General features: G+C 40.5%; 1 protein-coding gene across 1 annotated transcript in view; it reads right to left on the reverse strand.

Annotated features, from left to right (window-relative positions):
- The window catches only part of FGF13 (fibroblast growth factor 13), a 114,691-nt gene extending 95,604 nt beyond the window's left edge, over positions 1–19,087 (reverse strand). Inside the window, exon 1 of the mRNA XM_009997160.1 lies at positions 18,922–19,087. Within this exon, the coding sequence (XP_009995462.1) occupies positions 18,922–19,087 (166 nt within the window). The remainder of the gene's footprint in view (positions 1–18,921) is intronic.
- Between the last annotated feature and the right edge of the window lie 5,598 nt (positions 19,088–24,685).

A 24,685-nucleotide genomic window follows, 5' to 3' on the forward strand; every position in this document is an offset into this window, starting at 1 on the left:
TTCCTCCTCAAGTCCCACTCTGTAATCAGCCTTTTGAAGTGAGTAATGCATTCAACATATTTTTGTAACCTGTACTTCTCTCCTTATAGCTAAAGGTTCTCAATAATCAATACCTTACATGATGAGATCAATCATAGCATGTGCAGCTCCCTAGGAGCCCTAATAAAACAATTTCCTACAGCTTTGTTAGAACTGATTTAAAAGGCAATTTCCTTACTTCCTCACTAGCTGTACCAGCCATCCTCCAGCCACCTAGATGTATTTTATGCCAATTTCTTAAATGTTATTCTGTTGCAGACTGGAGATATGGGGTTTCAAGTCTGTGTAACTTTTAAATGAATCATCAGTCACTTTACAATTTGCCAATGCCTAAATTCTATTTGATAACTGAGTCAGTAATAACCCTTTAGTAACTAAGCATGTTTCCCTGCTTTCATTAACTGCTCCAGTTAGCTCCTCATAATTCACCACACCATTAAATCTAAAACATACGTGGCTTCTTTCTCTGACCCTCCCCACCTTCTCATCCTACATAACCCTGATCTAAAAGCTATTTGGTTGCTTAGGAAGGGCAACCAAATTCTCTTGGGGTGAGAAGAGTAGTGCAAAGGCCAAGTCCTCTTCCCATGCCAGAGATACAGAGGGGAAAGTACCATGACAGCAGGCTTGGAGGAGGTAAGAGATGCCTTTTCTGGGGAAATCTACAGGAGAATTCTAGAGCCATAATATTCTGAGGACATTCCCTGCACATACAGTGGTTTGTAATCAGAGGGACTGTGATTATGACCTTGGAGACAGGATAATTCTCCAATTTTAAGATAGATGGGGTCCACGTTCATGAAGCTGCTGGGGAAAGCAGCCATTAACTTTGCTGTCTGACTCCAGAACTTACAGGAACATTTTCAGAGCATTATTTTTATACTCATACTTCCCATTCCCTCAACTGTATTTATTCACTTTTAAATATAGAAAAAGGGAGGAGAATTAAAAAAATTACACATACTTGAAATGTAATTTAAGAGTGGCTTCTTCCCAGAAAAGAACAACCTTGATTTATTCAGTCCCTCAATTACGAAAAAGCACTTCAGCCTTGACTGAAGGACAAGTCTGTCTCTGGATACCTGGGCACGGGTGGACTCTCACTAACACAGCACCCTGGAGCGTTTCCTAGCGCATGGCTCCTGCCAACACACATCTGAGGAAAGCCAATGGGTCTGAAATCCACTGACAATAATTTTCCAAATTTAGGCCCATGAACTAGTTGGAAATAATTCCCTACTGGGTCTCAAATGCTTTTGGAGTAAACTTCATTAAAATCCCACCCTAAATCTAGACTAGTACCCAGGAAAGCTCTCCAAGTGCACTGCCCAAGGGCCACACACCTTCCCTGGAGGTGGGGAAACCAGAAGTGTCCCTGGTGTCCCTCCCTTCCCTGCATAATGCTGGGGCACACTCTGTCCTTGGAGAGCTGCTCTGCAGCTGTAGCAAATGCAGTTGAGGAACTTCCTTTCCACATAACTCCACACAAACCAATTTCCCATTAAAATACCATGCCCTTCTGGGAATACTTTAAAGAAAATCCTTACGCTTTTATCTCAATATACAAAACCTTAGTCTGTTTAGAATATAGAGCTAAAATATGAATAATACAAAGGACATTTTATGGTAACTGAAGATGATTGCATCTTGAAGAGGAGATGACTTTCAAAGAGACATATTTGAATCAAACAAAGGGCTGGGCTTAATGCCACAGTCTGGAAGAGATCCTGTGGCCCCATTATTCAGGTGATAGAATCCTAGAATGGTTTGGGTTAGAAGGGACCTGAAAAATCACCTAGTTCCAACCCTTGTCCATGGGCAGGAACACCTCTGACAAGACCAGGTTGCTCCAAGCCCCTTCCAACATGGCCTTAAACACTTCCAGGGATGGGGCAGCCACAATTTCCCTGGGCTGCCTGTTCCAGTGCCTCACCATGATGATCTAATGTCACTTCTGCCTCGAGTCGTGGCAGCCCATTTGCAATTCAGAAATACATAATTTTCTCAGGCTTGAAATCCAAGTAGACTTACTACTGGATGTTGTGGGTGAGGTTAGGTCAATGCTTCCTGCTGTAATGCTTCTCTATGCAGATTGCTGCCCAATTCATATACAATTCATGCACAGGAAGGTCTTTTCTCCTCGTTGAGCTCCTGCCTCCCATTGCCTAACAGGAGTCATGAACTTACAGCACTTACTAGAAATGTGAAGCTATTCAGTACTTTTTACTCCTCGTCACACCACCTCTGTATTAATTACCTTAATCAAGGGATTTCTCCATGAAGAACAATTTGATATATTGTATAGAATATCTAATCTGGTGTCTTCATTGACATTTTCATTCATTCACTAGGAGAAAGAAGAATATACTCCTGCTTTTCCCATTATTCAACACTAGTAGACTTAATTACAGTATAGAGGCTACAGAAAAAAATCTCAAGACTGTCTTAAGACATTTCATGTATTTGCTAATTATTAAGGAAGCACACAATCCAATTACACCTGACTTTTATTTACCCTTAGTGCAAAGGGAACTAAAAGGTGAGAAAACATTCTTAAAAGAACAACTTAAGGTCACTGCAAAACTCCTTCCAACCATCAAAATGTATGGATGAGCCAGTACAAATAAGAACCAAGTCTATTACTTTAATGAAATCACATCCTTAAGTGGAAATACACTGTCCTGGGACAACAGCAATTAATGTTGCAGGGTACCTTGCCCACTCAATAACCTCTGCATCTTTTAAAGCTGAAACTGTGCCAGAGCAAGTCAGCAAGCACAACAGTCTCTTCTCTGTCAGGAGGATGTTTGCTAACATTTCTTTTAACTTCTAATTCACAATCTTGACAACCAAGGAGAAAATACAACCACTGTAAAACACAGGAATTACACTGACTTTTGGGTTTTCCTACACACTTTCATTTCTTATCCATTCTTTTGCTTATAGTTTGTACTTAGTAACTATATTTTTCTTGGATGCCCTTCTTTCTGCCAAGCTCTGTCAAAGTGAACACATTGTAGAGGTATGAGCAGATCAGACTTTAGAGAAGATCTTCACCTACATATTTATATAACTTGCAATATAATTTGAATTTACTGTTATGCATTAGGAGACCAAATGTTTGACCATCCTTTACCAATAATATGATTATTTGTTAGCAGTAGAAAAGGCCAAGAGATTTCACTGGTTTTCCTGATTTTGGTCTCCAGATGAAACTAATTTGAGAAAAATGTGAACTTTTGTCCAGGGAAATACATCTTTAGTCCAAGGAAAGACACCTTTGTGTAAAGGGGAATAAAAAAAATAGACTTTTGCAACAACTATCAAAATAATAAATGGCTTAAAAAATAACAGATGGAGTCCTCCTATGCAAAGGAGCATGAAAAGCAGACTGATCAAATCAGTGAATATAATACACGTGTTACACTTCACTTCCTTGCCCTGCAACCAAATGCAACAAGTGAACTGACATCACAGGGCTACTCTGAGAGAACACGGCAAGATCTGAACTGTCTGAGCTGTTATCTCACTGTCTGAGATGAACAGACAACTCATGGATTTTGATTCCTGAAAATCTGAAATTTTCCAATATACAAAGCCCTGATTCATGCCCAAACTACACATTTCTCTAATATTCCAATAGTTTTCTCGGTCATGTTGGAAAAACTTCTTATATGTGCTAGTTGAAGCAGTTTTGCTCAGGGAGGCAGGCACCTGGGAAGATACATTAATAAATGAGTCTTCAGAGCAATCTTTAAGAGAGAGGGAAAAGTTTAGAACCGTTTTGCAAGAAGACCAGGATAATTTCCCAACTTGGCCTCCACTCTCATCATCACAGGAAATGGAGGATGGGATGGCTCACAATGAGGAGCGTCTATAGTCCATGAAAGGACAAATCCACATGGGAAGACTCCAGTGAAGACTCCTGCAACTGCTCAGGAGGCTTTCAGATGGTTACAGAGGAACCTGCTCCCACAGTTTCTTATGCATTAAATATGGGTGGTGGCTGTAGCCAGCCACCCTCCTAGTTACATGTCCCTTAGACTAGAAATATCCTGAGCAGAGAGGAGCTCCAGATGTACAATTAATAAAAGTCACTGAGAGATGGTGCACACCCCAAAGTCATCTCATAGCAAGACAATACTTAGGAACATATATTTTAAAGCTAGCTGAGTTTCAGGTTGTCTCAAGTTCCTAACTATTTTCAGGTCTTTCAAGATGTCTGGAAAGCAGAGAAGGGAATCTATAAAACTCTATTATTGAGAGAGAAAAACAAACAAACAAACAAAACACTTTGAGAGAAAAAAGTAGGAAACATTTTCTTGGCTTAATTTAGAGCCCAAATTGAAGGAATCAATCTATGCAAAGAAAAGTTGATCATGAAATGTGACCCATCAATTATATGGCACATTTGCACAATCACATCCCTTTTTCGGTGAACCACATTTCTTTGTTTACAGAAAAACAGTTCTAAAGCATTTCCCTCCTGAGTATTCAGGATTCTTGTTGCAGACACTCCTAAAAGCTGCAGAAGACACAGTTCCAGGTACTATCTCACAGTTTTGTGCACATGGCTTTCTTCTTGTTCCTCCTGCCTCCCCTCTCATTTGTTTTTTAATAGACTGCTGAGAAGATGAGCTATTAGAGGTAGCTGAAGCAGGTTAAGCCATTATCGCCATTATCACTTGTTTTTTACAGGACCTTCTTTGCAGCTAAGCTTAATGGAGTGGCAGAGGATTCCTAGAACATTTGGCAGCACTACATGTAAAATCAACCTTGAGTATTTAGTCTCTCAAGAAGTTAGAAGAAAGCATTAGGTTCTCAGCCAATACTCACTCCACTGCTGCAATCCCTCCGCTTCACAGCTTCAAGATCCATTGACTCCAAATGGCACAACGCCAACATGCACAACTTATACTGCACAAGAAACAACAAGTCCTGTTATTATAACGATGGAGGAATCGGGCATCAACTCTTCGATACTCCAATAATGTTGCCACTAGATTTTTTAAGACCATAAATACACCCTAAACTATTTGCGAATTTGCTCAAACTACCAACTGCAAGAACCAATCTGTTCTGATCCTTCCCTGGAGTTCCATCCTAAATCAAAGTAGCACAACTGAACCTTTTAATTACAGTTTCCCTTCTAACCACCTACAGCAATAGAAATCTCACGAGAAATCTGGTGCCTGAGTTGAGTTTTGCATATTTATTTTTTTTTCTTAAAAACCTTGATTTATGAATTATAAAAAAAATACTCCTACAGTTTTTTGTCCTTAAAAGTAAGTGTTCATCACAAACAGCAACTCCAGGAGACTGAAAAGCTGTCAGTATTTTACTGGATGCTCCTTCCCCAAGTTCCTAGCCAGAATCCTCTCCCTAGAACTACAAGAGATGATGAACTTCTTAGAGCAACAATAGATTGAGCTCAGACACCGACTCAGAAGGAACAGAACGCCTGATGAAGCAAAGGTTATACAACAAGATTGCTAGAAATAAAACAAGGAATGAAGGTGGTGAGTTTGGCACTTGAATAAGAAACAGCTCCTGCAAGAGACAAGAGCTAAATATAGGACTCCTCTGCAACACCAAGTCACTGGTGACTTTCAAAGGTATGTGATGAATTTTGAGGATGTATTGCAGAACTCAGACAGTAAATTGACCTGAAGCCAACTACCACTCTCACCACATCTATCCCAGGATAAGCTAATTCCAATTTTACCCATAAATAAGTGTCTGGCCAAGGACTTACAGAGAAAAATGTCAGCAAACATCCATCTCAACATCATTTTGCTGGAAACAAGTTTAAAAGTTGGCAACAAAACTAAAAAAAAATCCTCAACTCCAAAACACACCACTAAAAAAACCAAACTTGGCAGTTGTTTGTTGTTGTTTTTATGATGTTCTTTAGAGACTTTAGTTTTTAAAAGGCATCTCTTCAATTCTGTTGAGGCAGTACAAATTCTGCCATAGGAGAGATTACATCAAGTACAAATTGTTGTAGTGCTGCCCTGCAATTTTTCTCAGTCTCTCAAATAAGAAGTTATGTACATGTTTTCATTTGCAGGTACAACTTAAAGAACCTGCCCAAAAATACACCTGATCAGACATAAATTGGCAGTATTCTACAGAAACCAATGTACTACATTAAATATACATAAGTTGGGGATATGGGCAATTATTTTTGTGGTTGGAATCCACTGTTGAGATTATGAAATCATTTCATGTATATGAGGGTCTGTACAGAACTGTGAACATGCAATTAGAGAAGCTGCTGCTGAACTTTGTGCATCTGGCTGGTCAGATTTTCACAGGGTGAGACAGAATGACCTAGGGAAAACAGGCCTTGTCTCTCTGGCAGTGTTGACATAATAAAGAGGATGTTACTCAAAACAAAGTTGCGGCTGAGTAACTAATTTGGTTTTGGTTGTTTGTTTGTTGAGATCTCTGTCCTCTCCAGGTCATATCTCTCACTTGCATCCAGAAGGGGCTACCAGCTCCTCTCCATGTCAGTTGCATTCTAACTCTGCTGGAGCTCAGGGACTCCTCTCTTTTTCGATTTTGGATCACACCCGCAGCCAACAGGTTCATGCAAAGGCCCACCTGTCCATACCACCAGTTTCTTAGCCACTCCCCTAGCAGACTTTTCTTCCCTGTCATCAGACTCATCTCCCATTTCAATCTCTCCTCCTCAGTACCATGATGCCTTATGGTTCAAAAACTGCCCTCTCTTCCTTGCTGCTCTTTATGCCCACTGTCTTATCACTGTTTGCCACCCTACTCAACCCATCTTTCATCTTGATGATTAGTCCACAGTTATTTGCATTCACTTTCAAATTCATAGGAATGGGGAATAGAAGTGTTTTTCAGCAAACGAAAAGTACATTTCTCTTCAGAAGTGCCTTCAGCAGACAAGACCTATCAACTTGTCAGAGTTCTCAGGAGTCCAAGCAGCAGCAACCAGCATAAGCTGAACATCTGCTGCCTGAAGATGCTCTCCTGTATTCTGTATTTGAAAGAAGAATTATTTACACACAGAACAGAGATCTTTAGGAGAGCGTGTACCTTAATGTTCCAAAGAACAACCAGTCAAGAGAAACTTCCATCCTTTAAAGCAACCTGCTAATTTGGTTAGAACGTCATCCCTCTCAAAGAGGAGGAATCCATGCTAATTCAGGAACTTTCTGATTATCTGCTGAGTCTTCCTCACTGTTAATCAGCATGCCTTGAAGGAAATGGCTCAGCAACCTAGCACATAAGTGATTTAAGAAAACTTCCTTGTCTGTTATCCAAAGGGGATATCAAGGGACAAAGGAATTTTTCAAGCAGAGCATCCGTCTGAATTTTAGAGAATATACAACTTCCACTTGAGTAGCAATTGCGTATCACAAAGAGTATTTTCTTCATCACCAACAGGAAAGCTTGTTTTGACTTGGAGCTTCTGTCAACTTTGAAATAACTAGCACTGTATTTTTTTCCTATAGTTAGAACCATATCATAGTGACTGTACATTTCACTGCACATACTACTAAATGCACTACATGGAATTATTTTATGTTAAAAGAGTAATTTCCTAAACATGCTCCTTTGTTATTAGTACAAAGACCAGCAAAATTTCTCACCATTTTTACATTTATCTAATTTAACACCCAAGTAATTTAGGAAACTGCTTACTTGCATTTGGCAGCTCAAGTCCCATTCAAATTTTTGCTTACTACTGTTTTTACAGTGTATTTAATCTAAACTTATCATAAAGACCAGCCATATGAACTCTACTGGGTTAATGCTGGTAGGCTATTCCCTTCTACTGGTGAGCTATGTGACACACTAGTAACATTTGAGAGACACCAGCAACATTTGATGTCAGCTTTGTCACTGGTCTGAAATGAGAGGATTATACTCACCATAGGTAAGAGCAACCAGAGAGTAAAACTCAGTCAGCAACTACTGACTCAAACAAGCTGCAGTTGCCGAGGAACAGAAACAGAGAATGGGCTGGTTAAACAAAGGTGCACAACTGAAACAAACTCTATATTTAATAGCCCTTGCAATGGTCATATTTGGCATCACCTGTTGCAGAAATGAAAAACTGTATGACTGCTCAGATGTCCTGCAGATGGTCTTCATGGCAGACTCCTTTTCCTCAGCTCCATCTGTCTTCACAACATTCAAGTCAAAGTTGGTAAAGCTTCCAAACAAATGATGTCAATGCAGGCAGGCAGGAGGCATGAAGGAAAACATCCCTACTCCTGAAGTCATCAGCCCACAGTTCACTAGCCTCAGAGCCCTCTATGCCCTCAGAAGTCTCATGACATTTTATTGATGCATCTTCAAATGATGCTGAAGAACCAGCTTGCTAAATAAAGTTCTGCTAAGTCTTAACAATAAATATGTTTTCACCTGTTACAGCAAACATTTTATTTTCATTCTCTAAGGTTGCGAGGCTCTAGGGCTCGCTAAGCCTCTAACCATCTCATGAAGGTTGCAAGGAACACTGCTGAGGAAATGTGCTTCTTCCACAAGATCCAAGGAAAGACACCCTGAGAGAGGAAGGCTAAGCTGTTATTTAGAACATATTTGTTAAGAAATCCAGCCTAATTAAGAGGAAGCAAGGTTGGGCTACTTCATTTGTCTCCTGTATGGGGCTCCAGCAGAACAATCAAGATGCTCAGATATTTGTGTAACATCACACTCAGTCGACACTCTGTACACAGATGTTTTTCTGACTTCTCTGTGCCAAAGGCTCCGCAAAATAAATGAAAATCTGGCTTAATAATGATGGCACAAAACTGAAGACTGGTCACCAGATTGTTACTTTGTTGTGAGAGCTAAATTTGGCCAGATAGTGTAGAACAATGAGAACTAACACAGCTACACCAATAACCTTTCCAGAAGGGTCTGTTGAGCAATATGGAAATGTCAAGTGTGAAAGCCAGCGGGTCCCTAAAGACCTCTTCTGCAGTAAGTTGTATATCTCAACATGCAGGAATTATTTAGCACACTTGAGAGCTCTGGCAGACAGCTTCAGATCAGGAGTATCCAAGATGCTTGAGAAGGGATTTCTCCTTATTTCCAAAAGACACCATCATTTTCTTTACAGCAGGAGCCAAAGGAACATTATATCACTTGAACAGGATGCGCAGCCATGTGCTGGATACACCTCCACAGGTCAGAACCTTTGTAGGTTTATGTCCCTTATGATTTTTAGAGTTTAACCAACCTCTTCTGTAATCTCAGTCTTTCAGGAATAAATAAATAAATAAATAAATCTGTCTCAGTGTTTTCAAACACAAGGTAGACAGAAACAAACATGCACAATGGGATCAATATTCAGCAATCACCTGTTCAGTCTTCCTAAACATCACTGCTTGAAAGGCAATGAGCAAATATTTTGCACTGTCCTACAAAAGCTGAGGTTTTTTTAAGCATATAAGCAAAAGCAAATACTTTGTACACAGCAGGAAAACTCTGTAGACAGATACCAGTGGGAAAAAAAAACTTAGTATAAACAGTCTGAGCACTAACTTGTCTCAAACACCACTGAAAAAGCATTTAATAACTTTGTATAAGAATTAGAGGAAAACTGGCCTTTTGCAATCTTTGAACCTCTGTTTTCCTCACTTAGATCTGGTAAAGCAGCTTCAGCTTCTTTGTCTCTACAGGTCAGGATGCTCAAAGGAGAAAAAGAAAATAGAGAGAAAAGTAGTGCTGGCAGAAGTAACTGCTTGTGCATAAAAGGATCCTGACCCACGTTACCGCACAGAGCGCTCACCACATGCCTGAAATAAAATGTGTGGCTGTGCAAATTCTTCAACATTGTTCTGGAAGCATCCACAGCATGAGAGAAAAAACACTGAGCTAAGGGAGGACCTGAAGACCAGACTGAGTTCAAAGTAAGACTGCATTCCTCTTTTTTTTTCCAAATAATCCTAGAGGTAAGGTTTCCGCTAGACTTTGTGCAGATGAAGAGCAGAATCCCCAAGTTAGGTAAGGGCTGAGCTAACCATGGAACTGGAAACCACAGACATAATGCTGTAAGTTACTCAAGTTAATTATCCTTGAGATTACCAAGACCATTGCATGGGACTGACTGGGCCACCCAGATGTGTGACAGTAGCTGGGGGATCTCTGCAGAACGCTCTGCTGCACCGTGCAGACATGCCTGAATGCTTTTGTAAGTGAGTGCCTTGGGAAAAGGAAAAGGTTTCCAGTAACAGCTAAAAAGGTCAACAATCCCTTCTCACCAGAGTTGTCCTGATCTAGAACAGCATGCAAAATTTGGCATGCTCTCAACTCAAAGGGCAATATTTAAATATTACAGACATCACACTGTAAAAGATTCGTGCAATAATTATGATGGGCCATGTAGTTGAATAAGATACAAAGAAGTACCTTCTTTATTAATAAAGAACTACATAATCTTATTTAAAATAAGGACAGAATGATGAGTGAAGTCTGATGCTTTCTCAGGAGAGCCATGGAATGAAAGAGTAGCAAGACAAAGACCCTCCCTCCATACAAGGAACACTATTTGAAGCTCTCAAAGAGTCCTTTAAAGATGAGATAAGAAAAGAATATCAGTGTGACTCATTTGGTCTAAATGTCCTACTTCAGATATGTTAAAGTGCCAGATACTGTCTCCATAATGAATATTTATTCTGAGATGAGAGCAACATAGCAAAAGGCATAGATCAAGATTTGCCTTGAAAAGTGCAGAGGTAAGAGGTAAGAACTCCCTTAAGGTTGCAGTGACCTGCTCAGCCATGAGGCCAGCTCTCGCTCAACAATTAAAATGCATTGTCTTGAAATAAAAGTACTAAAACTGCTCCTGATGCCAATAGTTACTTCTCCAATGCTGCAGAGTGCAAATTTGGCTAACATTGACAGAATTGACAACCACACCCGCACCTTTGAATTTTTACCTCAGGAAAACCCAGTTCAACAAACCACTTAAACTCCACTTTGTTGCCTGTGGCCAGGTGAGATGGCAGCTAAAAGTACTGTAAGGACACCTACTGCCTCTCCTGGTGTATCTATTAGCTATGGACTTGGAACCACTGACCTGGTAACTCGGTGAGGACAGTCATCCAGAAAGACAGCCTGCATAGGCTTGAAAACCAGCACCTAGAAGGCTGAAGTGTGACAATTCTTGACAGATGTCAGGAAACATATGGATGCTAAAGAAAGTGTCTAGCAGCCAGAAGAACGTAGTCAAAAAGGGACTAGGGATTTAATGAAAGGTGTACACACAAAATCCTCCTTCTGTCAGAAAGAGGGTTACTGGGCTACCTTTATTCCTCATATTTTATCTTCATTTCCTCTGGCTACATTATTGTAAAGATGCAAGGCTGACAGACTAAGGCATGTACAATCTTTCTGGGACTGAGAGGTGAGAAGGACCTACCAGCTCTAATCCCCACTTCAGGTCATGTTCAGCTGACAGCAAGAGCCCTAGACTTTTGGAAAAGTCTGTTTTTCTGGTAGGTAGGATCCACCTGGCAAGTGTGTTACTTAAAAGGAATTAGCAAAGCAAATCAATACAATGCAGAATTCATGGCTGTATACAACACATTGATCTCCAAGCCTCTCAGGAGCTTAGTAAAGCCCTAAGGAAAGCTCTTGCTGGCACTGTGTCCTGTGAGGTGGCAGGTATGTGGGAATTCAGGAACAAAAGAGATTTGCAAGCTATTTGTAATGCTGCATTCAGTGACTTTTCTTCAAAACCTCAAATGCCTTCCTCAGATACAATTTGTAATAGTTGTAATACCTGCTGATAGAAATGCTTTATCAACAATTAGATGCCTCCTGCTCAGGACTTTAAACAGTGAACCACCACCTTGTTCTTTAAATCATGTCCAGCTATGTTAAAAAGAGATGTTTTTTATAAGGAAGCGCACAGCTGGATGTGTAAACACTCAGCACTGAGCAAAGTACTTGGTGAAAAGGAAATAAAATGCACAAAATGAAAGTAGTAGTAACGTAACATATTAAGTAGTAACATAACATTTTAAGGTAAAGCTGAAACATGAGCCTAATAACCTGTCATTGTTCATGCCTGACTTGCTAATGCTGGCTGCTCTTGCCCCCTCTCTTCTGTCCCTCACCATGCCACCCCACCCTTCCTCTCACAGCCACAACTGGGCTCCCCAAGTGCTGAGCTGCTCACAAACTCACACATGAGAAGAGAAGCTGTTTGGTGGTGGAGCACACCACAAGCACGTGGTGGGAGGTGAGAGGGAGGGAGGGCAGCGGGCACTTCAGCTGGCACAGGCTGCTGCAGAGCCACTGCTGAAGAGAAAGGCCAAAATCTCATACTCTAAGTTTAACTCTATGGCAAAATGTTGAATTCCCAGCTCTGTGATATTTCTCCATAGATACAAATGTCATATTCCAGAATCTTCCACAGATCATAGTTAAGCACCGAGTGTTCAGCTGACTCAGCTGGCAGTGTTACTAATACTGGTGTGATGGCCAAATAGTTTGGAGAATCAAGTTCTTCAATTCCCTCTTTATAATGGGACACACTAAAGTTCCCCACTGCACAGCAGTGATGTGAGGACAAGCATGTTCAATCAGGAATGGCTGTGGCAATAAGGACTCCTAAAGGAGTAAGAAAAGAAGCAACCAAATTAAACTCTATTAGGATGTTCTGACTTCATTTGCAGACAAGCAAATACTGAGCAAATCTTGGATTTCAGTGGAATTACTCTGGATTTGCACTACCTGAGCCTGAACCCATGCCAGGCCCAGACTGTGTGCAGGTAAGCTCATTAAATACATCCCAAGCTCTCTGGCTCTGCTGGGAGCACTCACATGTTTGAAGTTAATTGAGTGCTTAAAGGCTTTGGAGGATCAGGGCAACAGGGCTCAGCCACTTCCAGGACTGAGCTATTCTGCTTTATGTACAAAGCATCTGAAGAAAATAAGAGTGTAGTTGTCACCATTGCCTCCCAATGCCTTGAAACAGAAGGTCATAATTTAATCACTCAAGTCAAAGTCAGTTTTTCTTTGGGGGGAAAAGACATTGTATCAGTGGCAGCTTCAGACCTTTGGCTTCTGTGGTCTGTGTCACTCCTTATAGTTCAAATGTGGTCTCAGCTGCAGCAGCTCCATGAGTATCCAGGCAGATAAGGTTTAGTTTATTTCCATTTAGTATTGGACAAGACTGGGCCATTGTTCATCGCTTCTTCTTGCCAGTGCCAGGTCTCAGGAGTGAGACAGGGTCAAAACTTCACATTCCCCACAGGAGGGTCCAAGAGGTGCAGAAAAAAGCAGAGTAAAGAACAAGGTTTTATTAAGGGAAAGAATGATGATGAGAGCACTGATGGTTGCAGGGCCCAACACAGGCAATGGCAAACTGCCTGTCCTCTCTCTCAGCTGGGATGAACAGCCCCAAGCCAGGCAGCTTAGCTGCAACAAGAAAGGGTTAAATACTGCTGTTGGAAAAAGCCTTGGCAAATGGGATACAAAGTCATCACTTCTCACCTCCACTGCAAGCAGAAGATATGATGAAAACATATCATGGAATATTAGGAAAAGTGATTAATTTAATATGAAGGGAGCATAACACTAAGAAAGTTTCTTAACAGGATGGTATAGTAGGAGCCCCTATTCAATGAACCAATGAGTTCCTTTCAGACAGCTGTTGGTCCAGATTAAATCTGAGGTGGAATGCACCCTCAGAGCAGATGCTGAACCTCCTCACTGGTGTCTCATGACCAACTGTGCTGGGTCATCTCAGACATGACAGGCATAGGTGAGTGTATCTGTGTTTCATAAGGCTCATCTCTATTATTCCCCTCTGGAATACAAAGTCTTTTTCTGTTCTGAACAATACAAGATGTTTAAAAACCTCTCACAGTTCTCCATGATTTCAAGTGCAGGTTCTCCTCCCCTTTCTTCTTTCACCTTTAAAATGCCAAAATGTTCATGCATTAACATAATTAAATGAGGGAGCTGGGCTAACAGGAATGATTTGGTCTAGAAGAAAAGTATATAATTAGAGTGCCAAGTCACAGCACTATCAGTGGTGACACAACGCTTGGAGCACTAAAGGGACACCCAGGATAACAACATAACATAAAAGCTCTGAATCTCTGCTGGTGACAGAACCGCATGTGCACATGGAGTGGGTGGAAGAGCCAGCCTCCCACATGATGTGCTTGAATGTCTTACCTCTTGCTCTCCCCCAGGACTGGCTCTGCCAGCCATTGCCAGGGATGAAGATCACAAACCATTGTCAAGGGCAACTGCAAAGCTGCTTGTTCCACATTTGAATCCTTAACATTTTCTATCTAATCAGATTTCCTGTTGGTTAAAGAAAGCTGACTTTCCTTATTACCAGCTGCTAGCCTAGATTTCCCTCTCCCCATCCTCAAAACATATTTTGCCATGCTTGTCTGCTTTTCTGTTTAAAAAGGTTATGTATGCCTGGAAGGAGACTAAATGTAACCATTTAAAAAAAAAAAAAAAAAAAAGGCAAAAAACCCCCCGAAAACAGAACTGTGGGCAAGAGGCCAAAACTCTTGGTTATGTGACTGTGACAAACCAATGGGTGGTTTTAAAAAACTTTTCTCTCATTATATTGCCTCCTCTAGATGTAATAATACAACTAAAATTAGTTTTCCAAGAGCAGACTTTTTTATGTAACCATGTTTTATACAGACAGCAGCAACTTACGTTTAAACTATTTAAGAGAACAAGTAGCTGCAAAATGTACTTCAGATGGCCCTTCTGCTCACAGTGTATTCCTGGCTGGAGGGAGGCTACAAAAACACCCTGTATTTTGCTGCTGCTTGGATGTAGCTGTAAACAATGCACAATGCCCACAGGACCTGGCATCGAGGTGAGGATGTCAGGTCTGCTTGTTTTATTGCACAGGAGAGATCCATGACATTGGAAACTATAGAATGACTTTGACAAACCAAAGCTGGAATGATGCAGAAAAAAGCACGAAAACAGAACTGTGGGCAAGAGGCCAAAACTCTTGGTTATGTGACTGTGACAAACCAATGGGTGGTTTTAAAAAACTTTTCTCTCATTATATTGCCTCCTCTAGATGTAATAATACAACTAAAATTAGTTTTCCAAGAGCAGACTTTTTTATGTAACCATGTTTTATACAGACAGCAGCAACTTACGTTTAAACTATTTAAGAGAACAAGTAGCTGCAAAATGTACTTCAGATGGCCCTTCTGCTCACAGTGTATTCCTGGCTGGAGGGAGGCTACAAAAACACCCTGTATTTTGCTGCTGCTTGGATGTAGCTGTAAACAATGCACAATGCCCACAGGACCTGGCATCGAGGTGAGGATGTCAGGTCTGCTTGTTTTATTGCACAGGAGAGATCCATGACATTGGAAACTATAGAATGACTTTGACAAACCAAAGCTGGAATGATGCAGAAAAAAGCAGCAGTTAATCTTTTCACTTTAGACATTTCCCACAGCACTAGTGAAGGCAGCAGCCTATCTGGACTGCTACCCAGACTGACAGACATCACTCTGCTGGCACTGGACCCAAACAGGAATTTCAAAATTTAGGGAAGATAGAAATTTTGTGATTTCCTATTGGTCTCCTCCTATCTTCCACATCTACCAAAAACCTCAAAACCTGTCCTTTCTGCAGTTACTGGACCAAAGACCTCCTGTGTGTCCTCCAGGTTGACCCCAAATGAACTGGACCTGGACATATTCTGATAAAGCGTATTTGAGGCACATGGGTGCTGATCACATCACAAGCAGGCAGGTAGGGTGCCAGGAAAAGAAGAAGAAATCAAGACAGGTTAGTCTGGGAAACGTGGATCTGACTTTCTCATTCCTTTTCTTGCTTTTAGAAATGGTCCTGAGATATGAACAATTATGGGCCACTTCGTTCAGATGCCACTGTGAGGTGCTATTTAAGTCTTTCAGCAAATAGTAGAACATTCTCCAAAAGATCCCACAAAAAGCCATTGAAATCTTTTACCTGGTATCATTAGACTTGCCTAGGGGTTCAAATCCTGAAGCATTGAGATGCCCCAAGCATTAATTGTGTAGGAAAGTGGTTTAAAAGTTCAGAGAAGAAATCCATCACCTAAATGAAATATTTAGACAAAGGGTTGCCAAGTTAGAAACAAGCAGGACTTAATATGTGCTCTCATGTCATTACTCAGCAGATTAAAAAAGGCACATTTTTATACTCTCTGCAGAGTCTTGCAGGTCTGCAAATTTCCATAAAACTTCCATTATAACATTTTACTTGGAGAGGATTTCTAATAGCTTCTTAGTAGTCATACTTCCTAGTACCTTCAAAAATGTGTAAATTATGCCAGAGTAACAGGTTTAAACATCTATTTTAATTCATCTTCATAGCACAATGGAGCTGTTAACTGCTGTGTTCACACTAGAAGGTATTCAGGTAGGGTTTGTTTCAGCCACTCCATTAACTCAACCAACTGTTTCAGTGTTTGCACTGAAAGCACAGGTCAGATCATTTCATATCCCAAATTTATCAAGCTCCATGCCAACAGACCACTGCAGATGACACACATCAGTCATTCAGTGAGTCTAATACCATTGCTGGGCAATTCACAGATTTTTAAGAAAAGAAACCAGTGCAGCCCAGGCAATTTAAGCTGAAACAGAGGCTGAAAGAAATTCTAAACATGTAAATCTCTCTCATGCTAGATACAACATCTTTCACAGAAACAAGTATAGAAATCACACAATAAAAACTGATACTCCCGTGAGTTCCCATCAACTCAGACTGTTGGAACAAGACAACATGGCCATAGCTTCTTGTGCCCTGTCTAGGAATACAAAATTCCTGGAGGAGAGGAGGAGGAATAAAAAGGGAAAGGGGAAGAGACATTAATCCTTCTATACTGCAATAAAACATGAAAAGCTTTCCTCTTAGAACTAAACCTTTTCAGTAAGAATGGTTAATAGTATCATATGCCTTGGAGGAAGGAGCAACACAGCTGTTGTTGGAGCGAGAGAGTACGTAGATTTATGGAGAATCTAAGAAGAGCAACTGTTGGCTTCCAGGTGACAATATGGCAGAACGGTCTTCATTTAGAGCCTGCACCTTGTAAGCTTCTCCCAGCAGATCCTGAATTCCTCAACATTGAACCAAACCATGCCCACAGGAGACTCATGCTCTGGAGACAAAAAAGGCCCAGCACAACTCTGCTTCCCTTGCTCCTCTTGAACACTGCCTGCCACTAAGAGTGTAACCTGTTAATTTACACACTGAATATGATGAGCCCTAGCTAAGAACTAGTCCTCAGAAGGAATCCAGCTCCCAGTATAAGTTTCACTGAAACAGCCATCAGCTGCTGGGGTTCCTCATGAGCACAAAGAAAAAGTGAAATAAAATGTGAGTAAATGATCCCAAGTTTAGGGCTCTTCTCTTTGTCTCACATGGAACCCTTAATTTCACCAAATATCACTTGCTGAGGATGCTGAGCACCTCGAGGATGTTCCCAGAGGAGCATGGCATAAACAGTTCGGGGCTTATAACTTTACTCATGAAAAAATACAAAACCTGACATATTAGAAGAAATTCATTACATTTGCTAATCCAGATGGGTGCAATGAAATCCATGTTTTCCTTGATGTTTCTTGAGTTCAGAATTACATAAAACACAACTTCTATCAAGTTGGCCCCAGATTTGAGAGGAGACTTCATGTTTTCAAAACCCAATTTCAATATTAAGTTATATCATCACTGAAACAAAAAAAACCCTCTCTCCACACCTTGTACAGTGTTTGTCTCAGACTTAATATTTCTGGTGAGATGAGAAAGAAATGCCATTTTACTAAAATACTTTTTAAATTAAAGACACAAATCTCCCAGAAGTGGTGCAAAGAACATTCATGCAAAATTTAGTGTATGTACCCGGATAAAGAAATTGACTGAAATATTTTGGGCTAATAGTGACAGTTCAGCAACTGGTGCTCATCATTACAAAGAGAATAATACAAGTGATTTGTGAGAAACCTGCTCACTTTGCAGATTCAATTGTGGCAGAATCCAGCCCTGAATATTTCATCTTAAAATACATCTACCAGCAGTAGCATTATTTGTCTCAGCAGATACTGGAGCTTATGCAAAAAGTCGAAGGCTTACCATGTGGCATGTGAGGCAATAATGCAAAACACATTTTGAACAATAAGATATAAAAAGTATATAATTTAAAATACCTTAATCTTACGTACACTAGATGAGCAAGTTAAAGATATAGACACTTCATTAGGAACTTCATATTAGTAAACACAGCATTAGAACAGACCATACCTTTGCTTTATCTGAAAAGGAAAACATTCTACTTATTTGTTTTTCTGCTCTGCATGCATTTCATTTTCCAAAATGCAACCAGGCGTGCATTACATACACAGTTCATCCTGCTTCACCCAAGTACAGCTGCCATGAGCATTCTCTAGCACTATGCAGAAGCCTTATGGAGTGGAAGGTGTTGGGGACAAGCCGAATCGGAGCCTAAGTGCCATATTTTCAGCAGAGTGCAGCTTCAGAAATGTTACCAGAAAGAACCAACTAGGAATTGATGCCATTAAGTAGCAAGCAACTTTTGGCAGCCAAAGAAAGGGCAGTGTGTAATGATGAGAGCTGAAACAAACATTTTATTTAAGGAAAAGCAGCATCATTTTGCTTCTTGTCTAGGACGATACTGTACATGGCTTATATATTAGTGTGTCCCGTGATAGCTGAATCAGACACTAACAGGCAAGCAAAGGGGGACATGGGGTGCATCACGCTTCCTGCATCAGTTGCACTGCACTGACACAGGCTGGAAAACACACAGCACACTCTAGGGACATACATGGAAAAATAAAAACCATAGAAACAAACAGAACATGGATCCATAGTGCCACAAACCTTCTGGCTCTGTGTTCTCTTTGAGGTGCACTTGCTTCAGTGGGCAGCAGAAGATTTCGTGACACTTAGCACGAAAAGGGGACTCTTTTTTCTTTAATTCCGCAGATTGGATGGAATCTTGCCGTAACATAATGTACTCCTGTGTGCCAGGGGGAGCGTCATCCATAACTGTGGTCACCACATAACAAAATGAACTCAAGTTAGAGCTTGAGGAAAGCAATCTAGAGAATTAAATCAACTACATAATGTCGGGGTGAGGGGAAAGAAAGGAAGGGAAGAAAGGTTTATAGGAAAGAAAATAAAACGTAAAGTATCTTACGCATGGTGGTAGAAGGTGGGAAAAATATTTACTTTTATAAACAATGCTTCTCAAACATCAACACTATATTGTTTCATGCAGCTTTAATAAAAACTAGAATAACATCCAGCTCCAAAGAACAACAACAAAGTTCTCTCCTATGTCTTTGCTTTACTCTCTTACAGCATCTGTATCTATTCTGCATGCAGATTAAGGTAAAAAAAGGCAAACAAAGCATGCTTTCATTGCCTAGCCATAGGCAATTTCTAGGTTAACATCAGGAGTAATCATTCCACATCTGCAGGTACTGCAACATCAGTATATCTATCCCCCAAAGTAAAAAGAACATGCCTTTATCAGGATATGTGATCACACACAGGACCTTAGAGCAAGGATGATAATCAAATGACTTTTGACTTGATCATCATTTTGAATGGATAGAAGAGTAGATGTACAAAGCGAATGCACATTAATCCTTTTGGTTTTCTTGTAAATCAGCAAGTCATTTTTTAAAGTTGATTTCATAAATCAATACTGCCATTAATAATATAAATGATATGCAGTCTGAAATGTTTTCTGAATGGGGTCAGACTATTAACAGTAAAAAGATGAAATATATGGCATACAGAAAGCTCCAGCTACTTCCAACTATTACATTATCAGAAAGAATTTAAACACTATTTCACTACCTAAAAATATGAAGCCTCAACAGCAGAGATCGTGAGATTACTCAGCTTATAGCTTTAAGGCACAGATCATCTCTCGAGAACAAAAATTAAACTCTCTTTCAAAAAGAGAGTCTTGAAGTACTACCAGTTATTTACTATATGAGGTGGAAATCTAAAACCACAGCCAAAACCAAGCTGAGATTCTCCACACTAATACAAATAATAATAATAAAAAAACCATCATAATCGTTATTAAAGAAATAAGCAAAGATTGGGAAAGTAAAATTCCATCAATCAGGAAAGTAATAATTGATAGGCTAGTCTAAATCTGCAGATACATTAGCACTAGGTAAGTTTATACAGGTCTAGATATGTTGGCTGTTAATTCAATTTAACTGTCTTCTAAACATCTGGTAATACATAATTTTTAAAACCTGTCAGATTCAAACATGGAACCCCCCCAAACAAATATGATCCTGTTGCATTTCATGTACTTGATTTCTTCTCTCCTACCAAGAATGCTACTAGTAAGAGCCACATCTGGGTGATAAATAAGTGATTTAACTTATCAAGTTCCTTCTTTTCACAGTGGACAGTCACCTTCTTTCCAGACCTCATTAATCTGTAGGAGACACTTTGCACCTTGGCTGCTGTTGCCTCATTAGACAACACACAGCATCAGTAACACACACTAATAATCCATATAAAGTGTCATTAAAAGGGATTTGTGAGCTAATAGGAAAGTACAAGTGGTTCAAAAAAAGAGCAGTGTGTCAATGGAGCACAAGGCCACAGAACTGCTCCCTTAACAGTATTGGTTTTACTTTGGCTTGTTTGGAGGGTATGTGTGTGTTCATGAAACAGGCTGACAGCCCTCAGACTGAGGGACAACTTATTGGAATAATTACTAAAAGTCAACACCCAAGTTGAACCATACACCAATAAGACCTGATGGGTCACTACTCCAAAAAGACACCATGCAGAAGCTGTTGTTGCAGGCATCTGTGTAAAGCCACCAGGGACCTGTGAGCAGGGCCACTGACATCCACAGTGCAGAAGCCCTGTGCCACATCCCTCTGACATACAGAGGGATAAAGGATAACTGCTGTGAAACACCAATGAGCAGCAGAGGAGTGAAATGCACAGCTACCTTCAGCTGGCAAACTGGCTGATGCACAGTAGAGCCTGCTCCACCTGCCAAACACTCAGCTTCAGACAAAAGGCACATCCCTGGGCTGACCCTCTGAGAGACAAAGTCCTTCCTGAGAAGTCCTGTTTGACAGCAGGAGCTTAGAGATTTACCCACAGAGCTCAATGCTGTGTGATGCTTGGCTGCTACTTCAGTGAAAAAGAGCAAAAATCAGGTTAAACAGGGAACACGGGGGAGAAGAGGTGTGGTGCAAGGACCTGTTCTCTTACCCACAAGAGCTGTTTAGCACTGGGCTACAATTTCCCAGCCTCTGTAAGCTCAGAGGGCTCATGTAGCATGTGAAACCAACTGCATGGGCTGATAACATTTATCAAGTGTCTGGCAAATAGTTACTTGACATCATTAGCTAGGTACACCCCTATCTCAGGCAAGCTCACTAAGACAGGTGCAGAAGATAAAACTGGCCCTTTATGAGTCCCCCTCATGCTCATGCCAGCACCACACAGATTAACTTATAAGTGAATAAGCCAGGAAGAGAATCACACCTCCAATAAAAGAAGAACACGCTGGTCAACAAAAGGTCATCGGGTTACTAGAATCCAGGACAGCAGGTGTGAATGAGCCTTGGTTTTGAGGACTATCAAAACTAACATCTGGAGCAGACCCTAGCAACCACAGATCTAATAAAGCCTTAATGCTGGAATGATGTATGGATAACTTAATTGATGACAGTGTTTTGAAGGGAAGAGCTAAACTCTTTTCTTAACATGATGAACGGCTGCAAGTCAGGCTGAGGATTTATTACAAAACTAGGAACACCTCCTGACCCCCATGCCTCCTTTTCCCTGCTATGATGACAGCTAGACACTCTCATGGAGCCACTGAAATCACAGCTACAGGACCTCAATTATGGGTCCCAAGAACCAACCCATACAGAAAAGTTTCAGTGACACAGAATCTAGTGTAAACGCTTCAAAAACCTAATAACATCCCTTTTTGATAACTGAAAATAATCTGTACACAACCCTGAGAGGATCATTAATAAATAACTATGAACAAGGACTTTGGAAAAGAAATAATCACCAGTAATCAGCTATGATTTTGCTAATCAGATAAAAACTACATTTATGAAAGAATTACACATACACCAGAGCAGGAAAGAAATGGTAAATGTTAGCAAATTAACAAAAAACCAAAGTAGTATTTACATACTGGGCTATGTGGAACAGAGGACATGGTTTTCACTCAACTGTTCCCTCCCTTACAGACTCTGCTGGTTGCAGGAACTAGGTTATGCTTACACTCCTCTGCGTAATGCACAGATACACGAGCAAGCTTTAAATCAGCTAATTTAGGTAGTAACCACAGCTCCAAGCTCAACACAGGCTGCAGAAGACCCATGAGAAGCCTGGCACAGGCCCAGCCTCACTCCATCATGTAGATGCTGTTCTCAAGCTGGGTCAGAAGAAACCTTAATTGAGGCACATCTACATTCCCTTGGCCACCTTCCTAAAAGCAGATGTCTAGTCACCCTGCCAGCCCCTGTGGCTGCAGTTCAGCAGTTCTTCAACCTAATGCACTCCCCATCCTCATGGACAAAAGACCTCAGTGGTCCACATTTCTTTCTTCCCCGAATGAAACAGGGACAAGGTTTCATACATCATGTGGACAGGTCATTATGATACTAGTAAAGAACTTGTATATTCTCACTTGGAAGATGATAAAGAAATACTTCATTGCTTAATTTTTTAAAAAGTATATTATTTTTTCTCCCTCATAATCTGATGGAGACCAAAACCACAGCAACTGTGTATACATAAGAGGAATTTGCTTAGCAGTTGACATAAAATGGCTGCAGTAACTATTATGTTTCCTATATCAAAACACTCCACTTGCTAAGTATCACCCTGCAGCATATTCCGAAGTTTAAAAAAAAATAGTAATAATTACAATAATAAAAACTTCCTGCCAACAAGCCAGTAGGAAAAAAAAAATTCCTTCTCCCTATAAGCCCTTCTGAGAAAGGAAAGTGATCTTTAGGATGACTGCTGGCACCAGGATGTTTTTCAAGATAAATTCAAACATGTTTGTTTTATATAAACACACCAGCTAAACACTCTGCTGGCTTGTGTCTGTCTTTTATGTCCAACTGCATTTCAGTCCCATCTAGAATTGCCAGAAACCATAACATCAACCCTGTCCATAGGCCTTGGCTCGGGTTCCAACTGACTCATCATTGATATAATTCAGAGTTTAATAAAGCTGTAAGGAAGCATCCTTTTTTACCCCCTGGTTTTAAAAGGAGAGGCTTCAGCTCTGCTAGCTAAAGGCTGTAGCAACCATAAGGTAAATATATTCTAATATCCAGGCAAAAGATATCTCTGTGTTCCTGTTAGACTGCTGCTCTTGTATGTATGACTAAATTTAACACAAAATTTGTATAGTTCCATGGATCCATCCCCTCCTTGAGTGACCTTTCAGATCATTACCTGAAACATGAATTTCCTTCCTCCTCCCTCAGTTCCCTTACTTTTCTTAGTCTGGTTAGTTTTACATGCTGTGAGTTCTAGGACGCAAGAAAAAGTAAGTTAGTTTTACATGCTGTGAGTTCTAGGACGCTTATACTTGCAATAAATTAGTTTTTATGGCATTTTGGAAGGACTAAAGTCATAGCTCTACACTAGATCTTCAAGCCATGAAGAGCATTAGAGTGCTTCTTAAATCATGCATCCACAAAGCAAAGAAAATCCCCTCTCCTTGGCACAATGGAGCTAGTTGTAAAAAAATCCATTCCCCTAATATGACCCTTTTCTTGAAAAAGAAGAGCAGCAGCACATGGCTCAGAGCTGCTGCCTGTGTGGCTGTGCTGTGAAACAAAGCAGTGATGCTCCCCAGCACCTTTGTCATCCTCTGCCTCCTCCATCCACTAAAAGGAAAGAAAGGTCATGAGTGAAGTTACTCGGGCCCCTGAGGCTGTTTAGAGTTATGTAGGCAATGTTGATTTCCTTTTAAGGAAAACATTACGATATGAATTTGCTTTCAGCTCCTTACAGGAACAAATTTCTCCAAAATAACTCAAGTGATTGCCTGCAGGACAGGGAATGGGTATAAAAGTGGGGTATTTTTCTATAATAACATTTTCCCAGTTGAAGCAGCTGATAAAAACCTCTCAGGTATACATGCAATAACAATTCCCTTTGCTTCTTTTCATTACTGTTTTCTCCCAAACTTATTTCTTCCAGTTGAAGGCATGATTTTTGTTAGCCACCTAAACAAAGGAACTCAGGGCACAAAAATACCTACAAGCTAATTAAAAAAATGCTTTTTAAAAAATCCTATTCTAGGGTTGTGATATGCTTACATCCTCTTAATGGCAACACATTATATATACATTTCCCTATCCAGCTTTGCCAAGATCCCAATTAAGTGTTCTTGCCAAAACAGCCCCAGCATTTCTGTGTCACCATTACTTTCAGTTTGCATCTATGTTCTTGCACCTGTGAAGTCTGGTTGACTGACTTGCAGTTTTCACAGTGAAGATGGATATCACATGAAACACAAGCTGCCAAATTCTCTAATTTTTATTCACAACAAGCCATTTCTGGAGTCCCTTCTTTTGCCCCATTCCCCTCTCCCCAGTACACCACC

The sequence above is a fragment of the Chaetura pelagica genome, unplaced genomic scaffold (assembly GCF_000747805.2).
Source record: "Chaetura pelagica isolate M959 unplaced genomic scaffold, ChaPel_1.0 scaffold344, whole genome shotgun sequence".
NCBI classification, from domain to species: Eukaryota; Metazoa; Chordata; class Aves; order Apodiformes; family Apodidae; genus Chaetura; species Chaetura pelagica.